The sequence below is a fragment of the Chinchilla lanigera genome, unplaced genomic scaffold (assembly GCF_000276665.1).
Source record: "Chinchilla lanigera isolate Chin_1 unplaced genomic scaffold, ChiLan1.0 scaffold00016, whole genome shotgun sequence".
NCBI lineage: Eukaryota > Metazoa > Chordata > Mammalia > Rodentia > Chinchillidae > Chinchilla > Chinchilla lanigera.
The window spans coordinates 20122477-20145398 of NW_004955417.1; the positions used below are offsets into that span (position 1 = coordinate 20122477).

The following is a 22922-nucleotide window of genomic DNA, read 5'->3' on the forward strand; positions in this document are numbered from 1 at the left end:
AACCACGACTTGGAGATTTACGATTTCTGTCTGGGTGAGACTTAAGCAGACAAGCTGCAGCAGGGAGCAGCGTTGCAAACCTCTTTTTCTCCCTTCTTCTCTCTCTCTCTCTCTCTCTCTCTCTCTCTCTCTCTCTCTCTCTCTCTCTCTCTCAAGCTTCACAGCCTCGCCCTGCCGCCCTCCAATTTTATGCCCTGCGTAGTAACCTTATTCTTAACATTTCAGATGCGGGCCTGGAGATAAAATGCCCGGGACCCTCAGTTCCCCTCTCAGCCCCACCCCAGATCCAGGCCTCGCAAAGTCCACTTTACCGTCCCCTCGGAGGCGATTCCTCCTGCTGAACCCTTTGTCATTGCCGCTGAGCGCAGAGGTGATAGGGTGGAGGATGAGAATCGACGGGGTGGGATTCCCCTGGCCCACGAGGTTCCCACGAGCGCCTCCCACTTCCCGAAGCCTGCAGCTCGCCCGGATTGGGACCAGAAAACCTCTCCCAAGTACTCCCCAGTCCGAACTGTTCTGTGGGCCAGAGAGCCCAGGACAAACTGCCTTCATGAAAGACAAAAGCAGGAAGCAATCTCAACAAACAATGCCGCCAAAGGCATTGCAGCAACCCTGGTGCACAGGACAGCGTAAGACGGGGTGAGATTGCAATTACAGAAGGAGAAGGAGAATGTGAAGCAACTGTCAAAATCGGCACTGCCGGGGGATTGCGAGCAGATTGAGAGCTTCCACTCTGCAAGTTTCCCAAGTGAGGCAGTGTAGCTGTCTCCCAGGACCAGCTGTGTAGGGTGAATGACTTTATTGGCATTACAGACGTGCGGAGGGTCTGCAGATGTGGATTCCTCACCGCACGCTGTGCAGTTTCCCAACGTCCCTGCAGGAGCTCAGGGATCTCAGCTCAAAGTGCAGGAGCTCTGGGTGCTGGGGAGGGATCCCCTCACCAGTGCCTCTGAGCGAAAATTAACGCGCCTGGCCTTTCAAGCCGCGCGTTTGAATGGGGAAGTACGGTAGGCGCCTGCAGCCCGGCTGTCATCGCAGGCGGCGCGGCTCAGAGGGTCAGGCTGGCGTGCTCGCCGGGCTGGGGAGACTCGCCCCCACAACCAGCTGCCCCCCAAAATATGTTTGGGCTCAACAGGTGTCACCGGAAAACTCGCACTTAGCCCCGGTCATCTATGGGAAGGAGCCACCCCTACGTCTTCCTGCCAGGGCTCCTGCTGTCTGAAGCTCCCTGTCTGCGCGCGTCTAGCTGGCCTCCCGGGGCCCTCCATCCACCGCGACTCCCGAGCGCCGGTGTGCGGCTCCCCACACGCGCAGCTCACGGCCCAGACCCTCGCAAGCAGCCTGATATGCATTTTGAGCTCCAGGGAGCGTAGCGACGCCCAGGCGAGTGGTTTAGCTCAGGGCTAGACTGAGGTTGCAGGAAAACACACACACACACACACACACACACACACACACACACACACACACAATCGAGCTTTTAGGAGCAGGTTGGGATTGCATGGCAGTTGCTGCCACAGAGACCAGGGGCGACTTCCTGGTATTTAAGGCTGGACATTAAAATTCGAGACATGTCACCCATCTATCCTTGGTCACCGTAAAGGGAGAGGTAACTTCTCCAGCTCCCTCCTCCCAAAACATGAGTTATCATTTCCACGGAATGCAAATGCACCGCCTGCTGTGGGGGCAGCCAGCTGCAAGCTGGACAATACACTGTTTCATAGAGACGCGGCCGACTGAGGTTCGGAGAGGCGCTGGGTACAAAGGCAGAAGAGTCCAGGCGGTGTTGACAGCCGGCGTGCCTGGGCCAAACCCGCCCCGCACCCCCAACGCACAGACACCCGGGATCTGAAACTAGCTCCACGGACAGCGACATCCATCCGGTCTATTCGATCTGCCATGAGGAGTGATGGTTCAGAAAGGATGGCGTGAGTCATAAACGCCTCCTGAGTATTCGTGCAGCAATTAATGGTCAGCAGGGTGCAGAAGTTGTGGAAGAGACGTGTAGATCTGTACCCCCACCTGAGTTCTTCTTCCACTGATCCTGACTGTCCCTTGCCTTTGGGCTTAGGAATAAATGTTACATCCCACCCACCCCTCCCCGCGTCTGTACATGTGACACTCACTCTACCTGTCTGAACGCTGAGACTTGCTGAGGATTTTCTTTTTGGTCATCAGCTAATGACTTTCTCCCTACCTTCATTCACCCTCAAAGGTGTATCGTTATGTACTTAGTGGCATCGCAGACCATTTTAAAGCCTCATTTTTCTCCGAATCTTTTACCACCAGACCCAAGGAAGCTCCACTACATTTGTCACCACAGCTTGCGAGCTCTGGTAGAAATAATTCAAATATTATGCAAACCTTCAGTGTTGGTGTGGCGGTGCTTTGAAGACCCCTGTATCCTGCTGCGTGTAAAACCGACACCTTCCTAGCACATCGGTAACTTAGTTCCCAGCAAGGGTTAAGAAGCATTTACAACAGTGTTTCTCATATAAATAATCCACCCGAAGCCTCAGACCCCACGGATCTGACTAGACATCAAGGTAATCCTCACCACCGAGAAAAGTCTTGCAGAGGAATTCTGCCTGGATATCTACTAGTTAGAGGCTATAGGAATCAACTCACGTATTCCTGTGAGCGTACTGCAAGAATATTTATTGAGCACAAGCTCAATCACCGCATTGAACGCCAAATCTGGCAAGCAAAATGCATTTCCTATCCGAGGGGGAGGAAAAAAAAAAAAGAGCTGTGAATCAACTCCTTCATCAGTATTATCATGATCATTTTATCCGTGCAAATTGCAAAGTAAGCCGCCTGCCTCGCTCAGGCGACAAGTCAAGCCCACCTCCATCCGAAGCAGAGGGGGACCCCCCAGCCCGGAGACCTTACCTTTCACGCAGGACACCGTCAGTAAAAAGACCAGGTTCCAAAACGTAAATCCACTTTTAATCCCCATTTTCTTCATCAGGAGGAAGTCGAGGCGGCCACATCTAGCGCATGTCCGCGTGCCAGGCTCCCGGGGCTTGGATTCCTGCGCTCGGCTTTCCCCTTTGCGGATCCCTTGCATATTATTCGCTGGCTCCTGATTCCTGCCGCTCAGCCCAGCCCGGCGCAGTGGAGTTGCTGGTGGTGCTGCGCGGTCACAGCTCGGAGTGAATGGTGTTTCTGGGATACCACAGCAACCTTGACGAGGACTCAACCATCTCTCCGACGGGGGCACAAAGTCTCCGCTACTCTGGATTCTGCCTCTGCCTGCGCGATTTTCCCCTCCACCAAAACCCACCCCGGTGCTGCCTCCTGACAGCGAGCACCAGCGAGCCTCTTAAAGCCCTGCTCCGCTCTCTGTTCACTCCCCAAGATATTTGCAATGAAGGGGCTTGGTTTTTTTTTTCCCCCCTCCCCGAATCGATCAATTCTGCCTGTAAAGAGCAGCCCGAGAAATATTAAGGGAGCAAGCTCTCCATCGCTGCCTGCGCGCGCGGAGCCTCTGGCGGGGAGCGCGGCGACCACGGGTCTGCGTGGCTCTCGGGGAGGCGGCGGTGCTCGCGTCTGGCTGCTCGAAGCTCGCGTCGCGATCGTGATCGTGGGACGTGCGCTACTACAGCGGTCACACGGCGCTTCTGCAGGCGCCTCGCGTGTATTGGTCTCTGATTTAATTGGGGAAACACACACACACACACACACACACACACACACACACACACAAAAAAAAAAAAACAAAAGCAAAAGAAAGAAACCGTAGAGAGGAATTTACTTGCACACGTGCATTTCCACACTCAAGCACCTCCGTGTCAATCCGTGGCAGGGATTTTACGCTTCGATGGGGGACATGGGTCCGGTAGGGGTACGGTGGGCTGGGGCGGGGGGGGGGGGGTCGGAGTCCTTTTTTTTCCAGGTTCCCAAATCCCCTCCAGGCTGGTGTGTACCGCAGCCAAACTGCTTTCTCGGTGAGGGTTACCTAGAACACACTCATCTGTCTTAATTCTGAGTCGGTCCCAAATATGTAAATGGGAGGTTTCTTTCAAAATGCGAAGTGTATGCATCTGTACATCTGGAGCCGGCGGCTCGCTGCACCACGCAAGGGTTAAGATTGTGCAAAGGAAGAGCTCTTGCGCCATCTACTGGCCGTCTGCGAGCCACCTGCTTCTTCCGCCCATCCACAAGGGCCCCCGTCTCTCTTGCCAGGGTGCGGAGGAGCTGCGTCCCTAAGACCAGGGTGTTTGGCCGGTGTTTGCTAATTTCCTCCTCTTTTCCCTCAAGGTCCTGACCGAGATCATTCGGCGATCGTGTTCATCATAGCGGGACCCCGACAGATAGGTGACCTGATCCTTCAGGAATCCGGGCTGCTGTCCGGAGTGGCGAGGGCAGCAGGCTGGTTCTGGAATGGGGAATTGCTGCTGCCTGTGGCCCTGTTTGCATGCCGAGGGCTGAGCTTTATCCTACAGGATTTGGCCGAAGCACTGGCCAATTTGAGTTTGCAGCTCTCCTCCATACACCACACAATCCCTCGGTCAGCTTTTGTCCCAGGGCTCTCGCTGGAGCTGCCAGCTCAGTGGACCAGGGCGGTCGCATCTGGGAGATCCCGTTCGCTGGCAAGTGGGCACCCTGCGAGCGCCCGTAGTGTGAGTAGCCAGTGAGTTCAACGCACAGTAAGGATTTTGAGCTATGAGGGTACGTGGCACTGTGGGTCTGAAAGCCTAGAGAAGAGAGGCGGAGAGAGGAAAAGAGGGAGCGGTGGAGAGAGGGAGAGAGGGAGACAGAGAGACAGAGAGACAGAGAGAGAGAGAGAGAGAGAGAGAGCAAGCGAGCCGGCTCTGTAGCGAGGGGCAAGGGTGCCGGTTTGTGGAAGACCATAGTGTGCTTTCTGTGCCCAAGTGTGCTTTTGCCATAGATGTACACATGCATGCGTGTGCTAGAGAAACATGTCTCTGCTGGGCAGAGGTAGCAATAGGTAAATCTGCAGAAGCCCAGCTGACCTCATTAAATTGGGAGAGGTACATCTAGGAGTGCAGGGGCCGGCTCCTGTCCCTTCCCACCTGCGCTCCCTCTCTTAAGGTCTGCATATGTAGATTCTGAAAGGCAGTGGGTGACAAGGTTGGGACTGGAGCGTGATTGGAAGGATCAACAAGGACAGCGTCATTAGTCTGCTCAGCCACCTCAGCAGCGGCCCTGGCGCTGATCTCAGTCAAGATGTCAGGATATGTTTGCTGTTGCTTTTGCTGAGATGAAGGAGTTAGACGCTAACAGGTTCTTGGTCTTAATGAGGACACACAACAAAACCCTCCTTAGCAAGTGTGCTGAGGTTATCACCTCAACTTGGTTCACCTGAAATAAGCCTGCATTTGTGGCATCTATTTCAATACATGACTAAACAGTCAGCGTGAAGGGCTTTAAAAAACTTCATTTCTCAAAAATCAGTGGCATTTTCATTGTTAACTATGGGGCACAAAACAAAGTTTGATTATGGTAACAAAGACTGCTGCTAAGATACCAATTTCTGATATTTATTTTGCAAGCACATTGCTAATCCTATAATCCAATTATTTTTCCCAAATGAATGTTGACTATCACTTCAGCATGAGCATGGTAAAAGATTTATCTGGTAGCTTATGATACGTTGAACAATGCTATAGTTTCTAGGTTCTACCGCTCCAATGAGTCACAAATCATTCTTTTAATCACATCTTTCAGGATTGAGACAGGATTGAAAAATATATTGTACAATCAGAAAAAGTTAAAACATGAGGAAATGAAGTGGTTTATCCAAGGTCATCATCAGAAGCATTAGCTTTTAGTCCCAAGTGTTTAGTGCTCGAACACATGTACCTTTCATGTGCAGTGGTTTTTGTCTTAAAAAAACATTTCCAGAATGTTTCCAGAAACATAAAATTATCAGCTGAATTTTGGGAAGAGAAGTCCCACAGTTTCTCCAAAAATACAGCTACATTTGGGAAGAAGGCATCACCTATCGTAGCCAATCTGTAGGAAAGCAATATACTGGGTATAAAAAATAGGGTTTTCTTGACCACTGAAATAGAAAAAATATAGCTAACATAATAGCAAACATAAGTACTCAGCTTATAGAATTATGTTTACATTGTGTGTCTTATTCAATCCTCACTAGACATGTTGAAGCAACCACTGCAATTATCCTCACTTTATAAAGGACAAAATTGACATGTGACAAATTGAACGGACTTGCCTGGCCAAAAGTAATATTGATAGGGAAATATGACCCCATCATATGTGATTTCTAAGTCACCACCCTTCCTTCCTTTGGATATTCTATGCAAACTGTCAAAGGTTCTTGTTTTCAATGGCTAGTGACAATGGGGAAAAGATTTCCATAGTTAAGTTTCACACAGACTCATACAAAAGTAAGGATTTACAAGGTAACTTGTAAGTGATCAATGTTAAACATGTACACATCTAAAGAACATCTACTATTTTTATAGTTTTCAGTCACTAAAATTCCTTTCCTTTCTCTGTCTTCTGTTTCTCCTTCCCATCACCTATTGATCTTTTCACATAGGGATCATGGAAAAAAGTTATTTGGTAAAATTCATCCAGACAATCAGCGATGAAATACCCTGAAGACATCTGAAAATGTTTAGAAACAAATTCTGTGAACTGGAAGTGCCAGTTCTCTTTCCTTTTTAGATTTTCCCCCCAAATACCTACAGAATGAAATTAATGTTGGCTTTAAGACAGACTATGAGTTGCTACTAAGAGGGAAAAAATAAGTCACATTCAAAAATTGCCCTCTATTAATATAACCTCTCAAAATTTATATACGCTCTCTTAGTAACACAGAGGCAGTATTAGAAGCAAATGAATGAAATGACCAAAATAGAATGAGTACGTTGAGGAAAACTAATGTTAAAAACTTGGCAAGGGGATTATCCTTAAATTTGGAAAGAAAATTATAAGCTTTATGAGCTTGCGAAGTAGTTTTATTTTCCCCAGGTTTATATGACACTGATTGCCCATGTAATGTCTTTATTTTGTTATAAAAGTGTCACTGTCTATTAAAGCTGAGTGCCCCTTAAATATACTTTGCACATTTAAATTAAAAGACTCAAATTCAAGCCTATGTGTATGAGGGAAAAATTTTTTAAAATAGCTACCGTAAAGTAACATTTTTCATGATTTGCAAATAATCCAGTAGGTATTTTTCTTTTCCTTCACAGTCTGCTTTACTGTTTTTATTTATATTTTATTGAACTCACTTCTACGAAAGAAGGAAGAGGCTGCACTGGTTTTTCACATTTTCCCATCAATGCTCATTCTTAGACCACACATGCTTGACTTCCCCAGCACCTGGAAAACAGATGCCTGCATTTAAATGTTTACTCTAGAACAGTAAGGGAATTCGAATTCCAGTTTATGCATTTGCTTTGTTAATAGTCTTCCTTATTTTTTGAGAAGAAAGATAAAGAGACTCAGTCATCATGATAAAGTCACTCTTTAAAAGGAGAATAATTGCATGTAAGGAGGGAACTTATCAGGCAGGGATAAATGTATCTGTGCCTGCTGCTAATCAGAAACCCGGAAAAGAAGACACAAGCTTCTTGAAGTGCTGCCCAAGGAGCCTTCCCGGGCAGTTTATCTCTTGACTCCTCTGAAGAGTTTCATTAACACTGAGACTTAACAGGCATTTCAGTCATTTTAAGCTTCTTACCACATTAAGTAATTCAGAGAGTGAAGTTTATATGTCATGTACGTGTAATAATATTGTATTTGAAAGAGCAAGAGAGCAGAAAGGCATTGGAACGGAAGGCAAAGGCTATGGTCCTGGCCATACAAGCCAAACATGCTTATTTCGACACCAAAAACAGTTTTTGATATAAAACATAAGTTGAATAATTTAATTCTTTTGCTTTCAAATTTTTTCAACTGCTGTTTTCCTTAAAATGGACAATGCAATATTTGGCATATATATATATGGTTTTAAAAGATTATATACTAATCCATTTCCGTAAAGAAGACTAGTAATTGTTGGGAAGATGTGGGTAATCATCTTGGAAGAGAAAAAATAATAATTTTGCAGAACTTTCTCTCTGTCTTGAGTGTGTTTCATTATTTTGATCACATGAAGCTGATATTTCTTACCTTGTCTCTGTATGGACATATATAAATAAGCTAATTAAGCTAAATGTAGCTTTTCTATATAATTGAGGGAATCCAGGTCTCTGTGTTTCATCAGTAATAAAGTTGTCTTGCTGACATTATATGAAAACACCTTAATTGCCAGGGTAGCAGGTCTTTTAATTATCATTAATTTTTATCACAAATACAGGTCTGGAGTATAAATTTAAAATGCACTGGAGAATGCACAAATATTGAGAGACTATAAATCAAACATGAGCATTTCACAAGATATCATATTTATCAAAATTATTCTCAAAATGTATATGTGATTTTATACCCAGAAATTATCTTACTGCTAATTATTATCTTCTAAATTTTAATACCCTATAATCTACATATTCTGTAATTTCTGTCTTGAGATAATTTCATGTTATCATATATTTCTAACATAGCAAAACCATTACTATATTTTAGTTTATAAATTTTTATTGTAGCATAAATTAGATGCTGTCTGTATATTTTGTTTCATTCGTCTTCTACCAAAGGATTAGGATTTTTGAAATTTTGCTGAAAATTATAAGCATCTACTGCAAACAATTTTACAGATGAAAGTCAATATAGAAAAGTGTTTTAAAATAATATGGATCAGAGGGCTGGGGATTTAGCTCAGTGGTGCAGTGCCTGCCTGAGAAGCTTGAGGTGATGAGTTCGATTCCCTGTACCAGAAAACAATAACACCAACCCCCCCAAAAAAACCCCAAAATAATAATAATAATATTGATCACAATACCAGAAACCTCAATGAAGCAAAGCATAACCCATAGGTAGAAGGCAAGTACCTTTCACCCATGGTTGGAATTTCTTCTGGCTTCATAGTAAATTGCTCTACTTATGATAACAATGGATTCTTCTCTCTTTACCTTTGTGAAGCTTTTACCTGTGACACTGGTTTTGCTAAATACTTATGAATTATCAAGTGAAAGGAAGCATTTAAAATGGTACTGGTAGATGTTTCACAGATTTGAAATCCATGCTATATGAATGCTCTTACATTTGAAGTACCTTCATAGTATGAATGCTACAGTACAATTTGACTAATTTTTAAAATTCCCAAGTAATTATTAACAGCTCTGCTCTTTCATTTGTTTTCCAAATGTATCTCAAAAGTAATAAATGTTGAAATGCTTCCCAGAATAAGCCCGCCGGAAGCCAAACAATGCAAGCAAACTTTTTTCGGATGGGAAGAAAAGAGTGACCTTGACTTAGAATGATCTTTTTGGCTTCAAAAGGAAAGAAAATCAATGTAGCTGATTTTGATTTGGCTACACATAATACAACTTGGATTGTAAGTACAAATATCCGTCTCGTCTGGACAGGGATCAATTTCATCTTTACTCTTTGTACAGCTAGTAGCATTTTCATTTGTGTGTTCCTTCATTTATTTAAGAAATCATTTTGAGTTCCTATCGCAAGGAAACAAATGTAGGAATTACACACTACTCTATCCTCAAGGAGCTTCCAGTGCAACAGAACGGATAGAATACATTCTCAGACAACAATAGCGAGTGGCAGTACAGTATAACCATTTTAAAAGAGATGCTTGTTACATGCCAGGATGGGGAGAGATCATTTACAGCTGGGGAGTTGGCGTACTCTACACGGAAAAGAGAAATAGTTGAGCCATTCTAAAATCATGTGGGGAGAGTTGACGGGAAAAATATCCTAGTGGAAAGAAAGTTTCCTGAAATGTTCTGAGGAAATATAGGAAAGTTATATGCACATTTAAAATTCAGTCAACAAGGGTATGATATTTTCAGTAAAGACACTACAAATGAAGTCAGAAAAGTAAATTAGCCAAGTAGAAGTGGATCTCGGGAGATGAGAGACCAAGTTACAGGTTCTGATTGCATGTCATCTTTTTTAGTAGACCATAACAATTCATCAATTAATAGATCCTCCTGAAGTACACTTCTGAGCAACTGAATCAATGGATCATTTCATTGAAAAAGCAAATCAATTTGTTCTTTTGACATTTTATTAGCTGTGGTTTATGAAAAGAATCAATGTAACCCTTAAAGTTGATTGAAGATATCAGATATTCATTATGAGCATTCCTCTTCTGGTCCAACAAATATTAATTGATCATAAAGCAGCAGTCAAATTTATATTGGTTTGTTTATGGATATTCATGGTCACAGTATGAACAAGCCTATATTTATAAACATATCCAGAATTTACCTATGCAGTGTATGAATCTGACTTTGGGACGATTTCACATATCTGGGCTAGGTTTAAGTGGAGCAAAATACTGGTGCAAGACTAAAATACTTCTATGAGTATAATACCAACATCATCTCTTAGGAGGGTAAGATATCCAGAATTACAATGTGGTCATTAATCAACTTCATAATTTTAATTTTTTAAGAGTGTGTTTTTTTCCTGGGGAAAAATAATCTTGATTTCTTTAGAAATTAACTTTGTCTTTTTCTAAGTCTAAAACCAAGCATACAAACACAATGAAAGCAAATCAAATAATAACAAAACAGGAAACATAAAACTCTATATGATTAGAAAAGTTGCTATGTAGATACAAAATAATAAGGGGAAAGTGTATGATAAGATAATTACAAAGTCATACTCACAAAGGAAGAGTGATAATTTTTTTTCTTTGTCTGGGTCAATATGTGGTGGTACTTTTGAAGCAAGAATGCTTTTTGGATAAGAAAGTCAGTCACTTTTCAAGAGCATTGTGACAATATATATACTATATTTGAAAAACTTCTCCAAGCTTTCCTCATTATCTCTAAGTTATGAGTAACTCCTCATCTCAGATAATCTATGTGAACTCTCTGCAATGCTATGAAAGTGTGAGAGATTTTCTTATAATGTTCCTACTCCACACTTTGGGGGTAGTGCTTTTAGTGGGCTGAAGTGTAGCTCTTCAAACTCCTCAGCCCTGAAATCTACTAATGTGATCTTGTTTTTAGAAAGGGACAAGTTTGTGATGTGCTCGTATGTTAATTTACACGATTTATTCATTACACACCATATAAATGTATGAAAGCATCGCATTATATTTCCTAAATGTATGCCGTTATTGTTCGTTAATTAAAAATAAAATGACAGTGAAGAAAACCATTTTTGTCAATGGAACCACATTAATGATGTTGAGATTCAATGATTCTGAATTTAAAGCCAGTGGAAGATACCCTTATGAGAGACAGAGTGGAAGAGAGAGAGAGAAATTGAGATCCGGAAGACATTGGATAAAATGAAGCAGAAAGGGAAGGGTGAGTCTGTAAGCCAAAGAATACAAAGACCTTTGGCAAGCACCAGAAGCTAAAGAACAGAGTGGATTCACTCTCAGAGCCACCAGAAAAAAGTCATGTCTGCTAATTTGTGCTGGGAACTGGCAAAGACCAGGGTCTTGTGCGCAGGGCGACTGCATTTCCATGTGATCTCTGATGCCGCTCTCTTTTTTTTATTCCCTGTAGGATCTTCTTTTCCTATTCCTGCTCTGATGAGAGACATTCTCCTCAGGAACAATCTATGGCCTCCAGAGTTTCCATTAGTATTTTTAAAATTTCAAAACATTTGTGTATATTTATGGTCATGTTTTCCTCTAGGGTGATTTTATATAAGTCTCTGTGTCTGATCTAGCGTTGCCAGGCATTGTCTTGAGCCGTAACAGTGCCTTTTGTATTGTTTGCTAGAAGCTTATACTAACTGTAACTAAACCCTCCTGTATCCTTTCCATATAATTTTCCCTCCTTAATTTTGCTGCTGACAGAGTTCTGCAGTCCCTGCGTTTGTCTTCCCACTTTCTTAGAGCCAAAACTTTAGTTTTCATACCTCTCATTATTTCTTTTTTTTAAAATTTTTTTTTGTTTTGTTTTTTTTCCGGTACCAGGAACCGAACTCACGACCTTGCACTTGCCAGGCAGGCGCTTTGCCGCTGAGCTAAATCCCCAGCCCCACCTCTCATTATTTCTGAAACAATCTCCTTTCCTCTTTTTCTTCTCTTTTTCTGGGAATCAACCTTATGACCTAGTGCGTGCCAGGCAGGCATTTGAGCCACTGGGCTCTCTTTCCAGCCACCCTACTCCTTTGTATTGAAATCTACTGTGTTTCTTTCTAACAGGTGTGATCATAAAACAGTTGATTTTTAAATTTAAAAAAATCATTATGAAGTACATACTGGCATTCATCCCCTCAAAATCTCTCTCCCAGTTTGAATACATTCATCCCAATGTTCCTGACACTTTCTGAAGCAGCTCTGAACTCCTCACTCCTTGTTGTCTTTAATACTAGTGTCGTGGCTTTCTCAGTGTCCTGAATCCCCCAAAACATCAACCTTTCACTGTGATCTTGACTTTGTGGAACAGCTGCAAATCGCACAGTGCCACAGCCAGTGAATAAGGTGGGGAGGACACAGTGTGCTGCTTAGACAAGCATAGCTTTTTGTTAGATCATAACTGACTGCAGCACTGACCTTTTTTAGATGATGCCCAGTAGAGACTAGGAAAGACATCAAAACCCGCTTCAGATGATAGGAAGAATGAGAAGATAAGGTTGTTTGAAGTGAGGGAGAATATCTTTGAGGGGGGTTAGTGACAATGTGTCTTTATTGTAATTTTTTTTTAAATGTCAACATTTACTATATAATTTGGTGACACATTTTATCTCTTCTAAGCCCAGCCAGTAATAGTCTTATGCATACGCTACCGCAAAGCTCGCTCTGTTACCTTGTCTGTCTTAGATTACACTCATGCTCCATTTTCTACATTGAATGTAACCATTTCGTCATGGCTCTGATCCAACAAACTTTAGAGTTTTCATTACCACTATGATGTGTGACAAGTCCTACACTTACGCGCCCTCAAGAAGCACCCTCCTCTGGTGAGGTCATGTCCTCAATGCTATTGCTGGCAGCACTGCCTTTTCTTTATTGGACCCTTGAAAATGCTGCTCCCCACCTTTCCTTCCATCCTTCCTTATCCTTTATCAGCCCATGCACAGCCTGTGTCACAGGGTTCATTCAGAATCCTGAACTCTGAGCTTAGCTCTATTTTTTTCCAGTTTTGTTACATTTATCTATTCCAGTGGGCTTTAAGAATAGGCTCCTTTGTATGTCTATAGATTACCTTATTATATTTATACTACTTTTCTTTGCTGTTGCTTCATTTTATTTATTTTTTTCTCATGCTTTCATTGCATATACACTCATCATTTTCATAAATATGTTGAAGTACATTGGAGTTTTGAAAAATTTTTATCTTTAAAATATCAACAATAAATTCTTTTTATTCTTCATGCTTAGTATATATTACTTGCATGGCTGGTATAGTGCATTTAAACAAATTAACTCCTGACATGTATTCTTTAATTTGTGCAAACACTGGTGTGTGTGGACATACATATGTAGTATATGCGTGATTATTTTAGAGGGTGGGAAAGAAGAGAGAGAGAGAGGCTAGAGCAAAGACAGCAATGGAAGGTTTGTGTCTACTAACATTAATTATAATAAAAGGTTTGATAATCGATGCCAAAAAGACTACTCTCATTTCTTCTTTGGCTCTGAGATACTCCGATTTCACATGCAAAAGCAGTTCTGTCTAACCGTTTGGCAGATTGTTTGAGCTGGAATTAAATGTGCACAGCTGGTACCATCTGCTGCAAATTCCTTAATTCTTGTTATCTCTTAAACAGCTTTTGGTTTTGTCTTATTCATAATTCATTTATGGAGGATGAAGGAGACCTATTGGGGTCTTCACATTGTTTAATAAATGCATTGCTAATTCTCAGATTACTAAATCACAGTAGACTCCGATTTACTAATATTGACTAAATGTCTGCCTAACTTTGCTGATGACCAGATTGTGTCTTTCAACTAAAAGCAAGTTCAGTTTGGGGCAGTTTAATAAAAGAGTTCCTAAGAATTATATATTATGGTAACAATAATAATTCAAATATTTCTTTTTCACTTCTTTTCCAAGTTGTTTTTCAATGGAAGCAGAAAACTTTGAATCATATTTTCCTAGCCAGAGATAAAGCCAGAAACCTGAACCCTATACCATATTTTTTTCCCTTTCACTCACTCCCTTTCCTTCTGCTTCCTTAATATCTCTCAAATCTAACCTGAGCAACTATTCTGAAGATAACAATATGCAACATATGAACCATTGTTCATTTTCTGCTATTTTGTTTGGAAATTCTGTAACATTGTTTTTATTGTTTTTCTCTCTCTAAAATAGAAAAATAAATAATTTTCCTTTTCAAGATGAAAAACAAACAAAGAAACACAGAAACAAACCCGCACCTTCCGATCACTCTCCGATCACTGGCTTTGTGCAGCATATCAGCACGTCACTCCTCGATCCCATTTCGGTGCACCTCCTCTTGCCAAAACATAATTCTGTTCAATTGATTCTTTTACTGAAAATCTCTCCCAAGTGTTTACACTTCCTTCAAACTACACAGAAAAATCAGTGCATTTCTACCAGATACTCCTGCCCTCTTTTCCTAACATTTGTTCCCTGACGTCCACTTCTACTTGGCCTGAAAATCTCCAGAATAGGCTTTAAACCAAAGCACGGGTGTTCTTTTTCTTTTTACAGAACTCATTTCTAGTTTTGCTTAGTGTAAGCAAAGTGAACTTCTAGGTTCCTATACTAAAATGTGCAGAGTTCTGTTTGAATATTTAACATAATATCTTGCCAGTTTTGCCTGTTTATTCGTGGGTTCATGTTTCAGGTATCTTTCTTCTCCCAAATTGTGCATACTTCCCCAATGTTCTACCATGTTAGATGTTTGATAAATTATTTAACAAATGAATGAATGAAAAACTAGACAGATAGTGAAATTAACAAGAAATGTTTTAAACTCATATTGTGTAAGAAGAGATTTTCTTGTAAATGAAGGCAAAGCAAATGTTTATATATCTGATAATATACACATGAGGACACATTAAAAGTGCATTTTTCCTGTTTTGTTGTAAACAACTCAGTCAAGGGGAATAAAGGCACCCAATGTGGCTACTGGGGACTTTTGTTTCTAAATTTAGTTTAGTATTGGCAGAATTCATGTTAATTGGTTCTTTGGAGTTTATACTCTGTACAGAGATAAACAATCTGCTTCTCCTTTAGTCTGATATATGTCTGATCTGTCATAGATAAGATATATTATGTTCAGGGTGGCAGAAAATATATGAGGCTTCTTCACCAAAGCAACAAAATGTGTACTTTTCTCTGAATAATATTTGAGAAGAGAGAACATGTAAAGATAAACTACTCAGGAAAATATAGCAAGCTTTCCGGTACTGTAGAAATCATATCTAAAGCCTTCCTGTTTATGGCATGGTGAGACGCTGGCTGTTTATTCTGCAAAACACTGGAGCGGGTGTTATGCCTGTGTGACTATTTTCTGGTAAATTAAGATTTTTGTGCTAGTCCAATCCTGATAATGCTGAAGGGGTTTCTTTCTAAGGGTAGTAACTGGGTTTTTCTGTGCATGAATAGGGAATGAAGATTTTGGCATCTATCAAAATGACCTGATGATTTTACTGCCATACACACAAGTCACAGGCCTGGTCTTGTAAGTCAGAGGGAAGGGAGTGAGACCTCTGAATTTTGATTCGCTTCTTTAATAAAGACAACACCGGGATTCACATGGTTCAGTTTTCCCAGAAAGACACAAACTCCCCAGCCCTCCCTGTCTGCACAAGAAAGCTTCCACGTGCTGTGGCCTGTTTAATGAATGGTTACATGAGTACACAAATATTAAATCTAAGAAAAACATATCTGCTGTTATAATGAACTATGTCATGGATTTTTTTAAAACCCTATTTTCTCAATACAGATTATAAATTTGGATATTTGAATGCTGTCATAATATCTGACAGTCATACTAATCAGCCCTCATATATAGCAATCCTGGGAAGCTCAAACAGACAGTAGCAGGGAAAGATCACACTGCTGAACTGTTGACAAGTAAGTTAAACTGCTGCTCACTCTGGTCTGAATCAATAATTTGACACTACTGAGATAACATGCATGCGGCAGAATCTTAAAACAGACTGTCTTCATACACTTAGCATAGCTGAAGCTTTAGCGCAGTTGTAGGCTTTCATTTCTTTTTTTCCTTCACATAGCCAACCATTTTTTCTTTTTTTTTTTCGCTCAGGAGTGATACACAACCAAAAGCTTCTGGAATTTTTCTCATGTAGAAAAAGGTTCAAGTATTAATTTCTCAGAAATTAATGAATATTGGCTACTGAATTTCACTGAATTATAAACATTGAATTTAAATGTCGCATATTTATCAACTCCTAATAGTTTTAAGATCATGAATGCAATTTTGACATGAATATATATATGTATATATATATATATAATATATACATATATATACACACATATATATAATGCCAATAATGCAATGATTTATTTTTAGGTCATAACTCTTTGGAAATTGTTATGCTTAAATCATATAATTTGCCAAATATCTGAGAATATATTGATTTAACTGTCATTTAAGATGTTCATTATGAATAGAAATTCCTCCATCATCAGCACACAATTTCTGTCTTTAAAATCATTTTGATGATTCAAATAGAAGGCATTGGCATCAATTTCTGTATAGGGATTATGGATCTCTGATATTATTCTTTGATTGATAAAAATAGTTGAATTCCAGTAGTAGCTCAACTCTCATAAACAGCTTAGGAGCTTCTAATTTGCCTATTTCTCAGTCGTTAATTGTTAGTTAGTTCTGCCAGGTGTTACAAGTAGATACACAATTCCTCTGCCATTTACTCCATGTGGTTACTAACTTACAACTCGTTTCTAAGACATTTGTTTTAAATGCTTTACTTTTTAATTTGTTTTGTTTTTCAAACTTGTCTTGTGTTACAATATAATTCAGATTTTATTTTTTTGGTTATGGGCTTTTTTGAATTTTTTTGTTTTATGGGAAAAAGTTAAAAAAATTCCATACCAAAGTAATAGGAGAATAGCAATAAAACGTTACATGTTGTTACCTTTAAAGTAGTTGCTCAAGGTACAACATATGGGTATAAAATTTCCCCAATTGGTATCAGCACAAACCTTCCTTTCTAATGAGCTATGAGACACTAATAGTATCAATGACCGGCGTTTTTTCCCTTCTCCCTACTGTCTTTTCTTTCCCCTTTCACCCAACCTAGTTCCTTTTTCCTTTTGAACAATCTCTTCTCATCTCACAATATCCATTGTATATTTTAGACCTTATTAACTCTTTCGCTTTCTCACTCCAGGGAGACAATATGATATTTACACATGTGACTCATACTTATTTCAATTATGAGTATGACCTCAAGTTGCATCCATTTACCTATAAAGTCTCAAGTTTATCCTTCTTTATGGTTGAGTAATACTCTATTGTATAAAAATACCAGGTCTTTTTTATCCATTTCAGTTAATGGGCATTTGGGTTGTTTCCAAGATTTAACTATTACAAATTGTGCTGTTATAAACACGGATGAGCCGGGCGTGGTGGCGCATGCCTATAATCCCAGCACTCGGGAGGCTAAGGCAGGAGAATCATTGCGAGTTTGGGGCCAGCCTGGGTTACAAAGTGAGTTCAAGACCAGCCTGAACTGTATAGTGAGACCCTGTCTCCAAAAGACAAAAAAAAAAGAAAAAAGAAAAAAAAAAAGAAAGAAAGAAAGAAAAAGAAAAAGAAAAAACATGGATGCACATATATTTCTGTGGTATGTTTTTAATTCTTCTAAGAAATACTCAGGAAGGGATTAGCTGGATGGAATGGGACCTCTAATCTTAGTTTTTTGAGGAGTCTCCACTCTGATTTCCACAGTAGTTACACCAGTCTACACTCCCAAAAACAGTGGGGAAGGGTTCATTTTTCCACACAACCCAGCCAGCATTGGTTACTGGTTCATTTCTTGATGATAGAATTCTTTCTGGGGTGAGATGGAATCTCAGTGTTATAATTTGCATTTCTCTAATGACCAGTGATGCTAAGCATTTTTTCATATACTTATTTTCCATCTGTATATCTTCAGGTGAGAAGTGTATATTCATCCCAAATGCCCATTTTTGGATTGAGTCTTTAAATTTGGGGGTTCTGATTTTTTTCAATTTTTTTAATTTGTTTTTCTTTTTTTTTGTCACTGGGAATTGAACTCACAACCTCATGCTTGCCAGGCAGGTGTGTGCTGCTGAGCTGTATCCCTTAGCCCTCAATTTTTTATATGTTCTAGAAAAAAGTCTTATGTCTGAAAGACAATTAGCCAAAATGTTTTCCCACTCCGTGGGTTATCTTTTTACTTTATTGGTGCTTTCTTCTGCTGTCCAAAAGCTTTTCAATGAGATCTTGTGTAATGTCAGTTTTGCTGATGAACTTTCTACCTACCCTTATGTCTTCAAGATTTCTACCTACTTTCTCTTCCAGTAGATTTAGTGTTTTTATTTTAATATTTAGATCTTTGATCCATTTTGACTTTAGTTTAGTGCATGGTGATAGACATGGGTCTAGTTTTAGTCTTTGGCATGTGGAAAGCCAGTTTTTCCAGCATCATTTATAAAAGAAGCTATTTTTCATCCACTGAACATTATTGGCCCCTTTTTGAAAGATAAGGTGGCTGAATGTGTTTGTAGTTGTGTGTGCATCTTGCAATATGTTCTGCTGGTCCTTGGGTCTGGTTTTTTTTTTGTTTTTTTTTTTGTTTTTTTTTTCCTAATACCATGCTGAGTTTATCACAGTAGCTTTGTTGTATAATTTCAAGCCATGGATTGTGATGCTTCCTGCTGAGAGGAAATAAAACGAATATGGAGAGCAAAGAAAGAAGTTAAATTATCATTATTCACAGATGATATGATACTTTACATAGAAAACCCCAAAAGCTCCACCAGGAGACTTCTAGATTTAATAACCAGATTCTATGTCATAGCTGGATACAAAGACCACACTCAAAATTCAATAGAATTGCTGTACACAAACAACAAACTCACTTAGAAACTAGGGAAACCACACCCTTCACAAAAGCATCATAATAAAAGAAATACTTAGGAATCAGTGTAACAAAGGAAGTAAAAGATCTTTATATGGAAAATCATACAACTCTGATAAAGAAGATTGAAGAAGATATCAGAAAATAGAAAGTATCCCTCACTCATGGATAGGAAGAACCAACTTAGTGAAAATGGTCATACCTCCAAAATTATTGTACTGATTTAACGTGATCCCAATCCAAAATACCATTAGCGTATCTCACCTATCTAAAGAAAACATTCCTAAAATTCATTTGGAACCAGAATAGAGCTAGAATAGCAGACAGTCCTGGGTAACAAAGGAGAGGCAGGAGGCATCACAAACCCTACCTATCACATTTTGATAGCTTTTCTATTTATAACTTCAACCTTGTTATCTGTGGTTCTCATTGAGCTGTCTGTCAAGGTTTCTGAGCATCCCAAGCTGTATGGTCATTGTGTTCATTCATTTACTTTGATTATTTTTTCATCTGTCAATTTACTTTAGATATTCTGAATGTTGAGCAGCATCACAAAGGCTGAAAAATACTTAGAGGATAGAAAGCAAGTAATTTTGTGAAGTATTTCCTCTTACATGAATCTTCCAGCTTTCCCATAATTGTGAGTTACCCTGCATTCTCTGCGTCCCTCAAATAAACACATATTTTTTATTTGCAAGACAGAATTTACTCAGTAATAGATTCAAGATGCCTACTCAGTTAAGACAGGAAAACAAAAAGGCCAAATATTTGAAGAGTTTTCTGAATTAATTCATGACTAGGTTATATTTTGACTTCTTTTTCAGTTAGATATTCCCTAGAGGTCAGAAGGAAAAAAAAAAGTCTTGTCCCCAAAGAAGCAGACTTTGTCTTTATATGTATGAACTATTTTGTTCAACATATGATGTCAGCTCCATGACCTAATGCCAACTGCATGACTCTTGATAACTGATTGAGCAGAGTTTGGCAACCACAACCCACAGCTCCTGCTTCCTGGCCTCAGGAACACCTCCACTCTGTGCTCCTGACTCTACAGCTCACAGCCCAGTAGATCTTGTGAGGACAGTACTGGCCAGGTGGTCAGAGAGCCCTGTGTCAGGAGTCCCTGCTACTGGGGAAGCAAAGAAATTCTCAGTTCTGACTCTAAAAAACCCGTTTCTCGACCATCCTACTTCTGAGTTTCTGAATGAATAGTTCTTCTTTTTCTTTCCTTTTCTATTTCATTTTACAAATTTTATGTAAAGTTTATGAAACTTTATTAATATGATAGAAAGTCACTGCTCTGAATGTGTTTAAAAGCAGAAGTTGTACCTTTCCAGGGTCTCATGGCTTGTTCTTTAAAGTAGCTTTTGAAAAATAAACTTATTTTACTTTTTGTGATAAGGGAGAGTGAACACAGGTTTTTCACACTGAGCTACATCTTCGGTCTCTTTACTTGTTTATTTTGAGACAGGGTCTCCTTAAATCAGTAAGTTGTCCAGCCAGGACTGAAACTTGCTATCTTCCTGCCTTTGCTTCCCACGCTGCTGGGAATATAGGCATGCTTCAGTGGGCCTGGCTTTTTAAATTTTTAATTGACAGATACTAATTGTGTGTATTCATAAGACAGAATATGAGATTTTGATACACATGAGCATTTTGCAATGATCAAATCAAGCTAATTCCCATATACCATTTCACATATTTATCAGCTCGGTCTGCTTAAGACACTTCAAATGTTATCTTTTAACAATTGCAAAATACACTGTCATTAACTATAGTATTGTGAGTGTAATGTGTCAGCAGAAGTTTTTACTCCTGGCTAATTGAAACTTTTTCCCACTGGCCAACATCTCCACTTCCCCAGTGAATCTTTCTTAGCCCCCTACAAGCTGCTGGTGACCTATGCTCTGCTCTTACTTGTATGAGTTTGAAGATTTTAGATTCCACATTTAAGTAAGACCAGTTGAAAAAATATCCTCCTATGCTTTATTTTATTTAAAATAGCATCCTCCACATTCATCCGTTTGTCCAGAAATAGTGTTCTCTCGATATTTATTCCTTGTATTTTTTTTTTAATTTACCTGTCGATGAGGACTTTGGCTGCTTCTGTATTTCTGCTGCTGTCAATAATGGTGGCATGGCCAGGGGAATGCAGACATGTACATGTATAAAAATGGATGTGAGAGTTGAGGTCAGGTATAGAATTTCTACGTTTTCTAATTCATAGTTTTCATCTTTGTCTCTACTTCAAGCTGTCTGATTGCATGCAGGTCCTTGGGAGCAGGCTTTCTCTGGCATTATTTGTTTACTCTAATTATGCAGGAGCTTTGAAATCTCACAAGTACATTCTGTAAAGTAGTAAGTGTGTGAGTTTCAGTGTGTGCCATTTTGAATACTTATTTACTGAGAACGCATTTAAGCTCTCTTTTCTGGCTCCTATGCCTGTGCTGTCTTTAATAGATATTGTTAAATAAATAAATATGACAGTGGTGAGTTAATTTACTGCCGTATGTCATTATTTATCTTACATTTGTTAGACGATTAAGATAGGAATTAACTTTAGGGAAGTTGGGTTGCTTGCTGAAAATCACAGAACAAGTTCAGTGAGCATCTAAATGACTTTGATTATTGTCCTGGCAGGATGGTTTTCTCCACTGAATCTGTATGTTTTGCTTTAAGACTTGCAGCTGCAACTTTCTTGAGGGAATCATCCTTAGACATCTAGGTGGAAAACCTGAGGTAGCTGAGAGTGTCGTCTCACAGTCTCCTGGATTGCGCCCATTGCCTATGCTCTTCTGATATTGGACATGAAGCCCACCCCTTTGTCTGAAGACGCTAGTGTTTCTCAATAGATCAGGCTGGATCTGAGACTTTGGCACAAGTAGCATCCTTGTTTAGCTTCTTTACCTCGCTGTACTGTGCCAACACTTACTGGCACCAGAAGCAAAGTAAAAAACTTTGCACCCAAACATAAAATTGTCAAAATATTCTCCTCTCTTTTAAACCAAGTGGAAGAAGTTAATATAAACATTACAATAAAAGTAGAATATATAAAGTCTTGTTTTGAACCTTTTATTTGCATGCAGTTGTCAGTGTCATAAACCTATCTGGTAGGTGGGGATCCCCGGGTTGATTGATAATGGCTAATCCTCTTATATAATAGCAGCATTAAAAATGAAGAGTGGCACAGCAGGGTTTATTTTCAAAATTGATGCTTTCTTTTCTGTGACTTTTTCATTAATTTTGATTTGTACATAATATGGTAATATAATAATTTGTCTTGATAAACTGAGTTTTGTGATGTCCACTTATACTTTGGACCTGGGGTCCTCACCCTAAGCCAAGTCTTACTTCTCCAACTCCCTTTCTGATTTCCACGGGTAACTCTTCCAGTATAAACTGTTTGGGCTCAAATTTCTGTCTCAGTGTGTGTCCCTGGAGGACCGGGTTTAATATCATTTGTGTAAGCACAATTTAATTGTGTAAGCACAATTTAATTCACAGATTGGGGGCCTTTGGTCAATAATTTTTGTACAATAATATCCTCTACTTTGTGTCCTAGTGCATTTTGTGCTCCTGTAAGGAGACTGGGCCACTTATAAAGAATGTAAATTTTTGCTCAGAGCTCTGAACAACCCAAAGTCAAGGTGCCATCACATTTTGTCTCTGGTTCCAATATGGCACCTTGTCACTGAATCATCAGAGAGATGGAATACAGGATTCTCACATGGCAGAATGCAGAATGGAAAAACCTATTTCTTGAGGCCTCTTGAGAGTGGTGTTAATCCACTCATGGTTTGCCCATGACCTAAAATATTTC

The 22922-nt window shown here is 40.0% G+C and overlaps 1 protein-coding gene across 1 annotated transcript in view; it reads right to left on the reverse strand.

Annotated features, from left to right (window-relative positions):
- Csmd3 (CUB and Sushi multiple domains 3) overlaps window positions 1-3314 on the reverse strand; it is a 1085099-nt gene extending 1081785 nt beyond the window's left edge. The window contains exon 1 of the mRNA XM_005381888.2: window positions 2893-3314. Within this exon, the coding sequence (XP_005381945.1) occupies window positions 2893-3070 (178 nt within the window). The 5' untranslated portion in view covers window positions 3071-3314. The remainder of the gene's footprint in view (window positions 1-2892) is intronic.
- Window positions 3315-22922: the final 19608 nt, after the last annotated feature.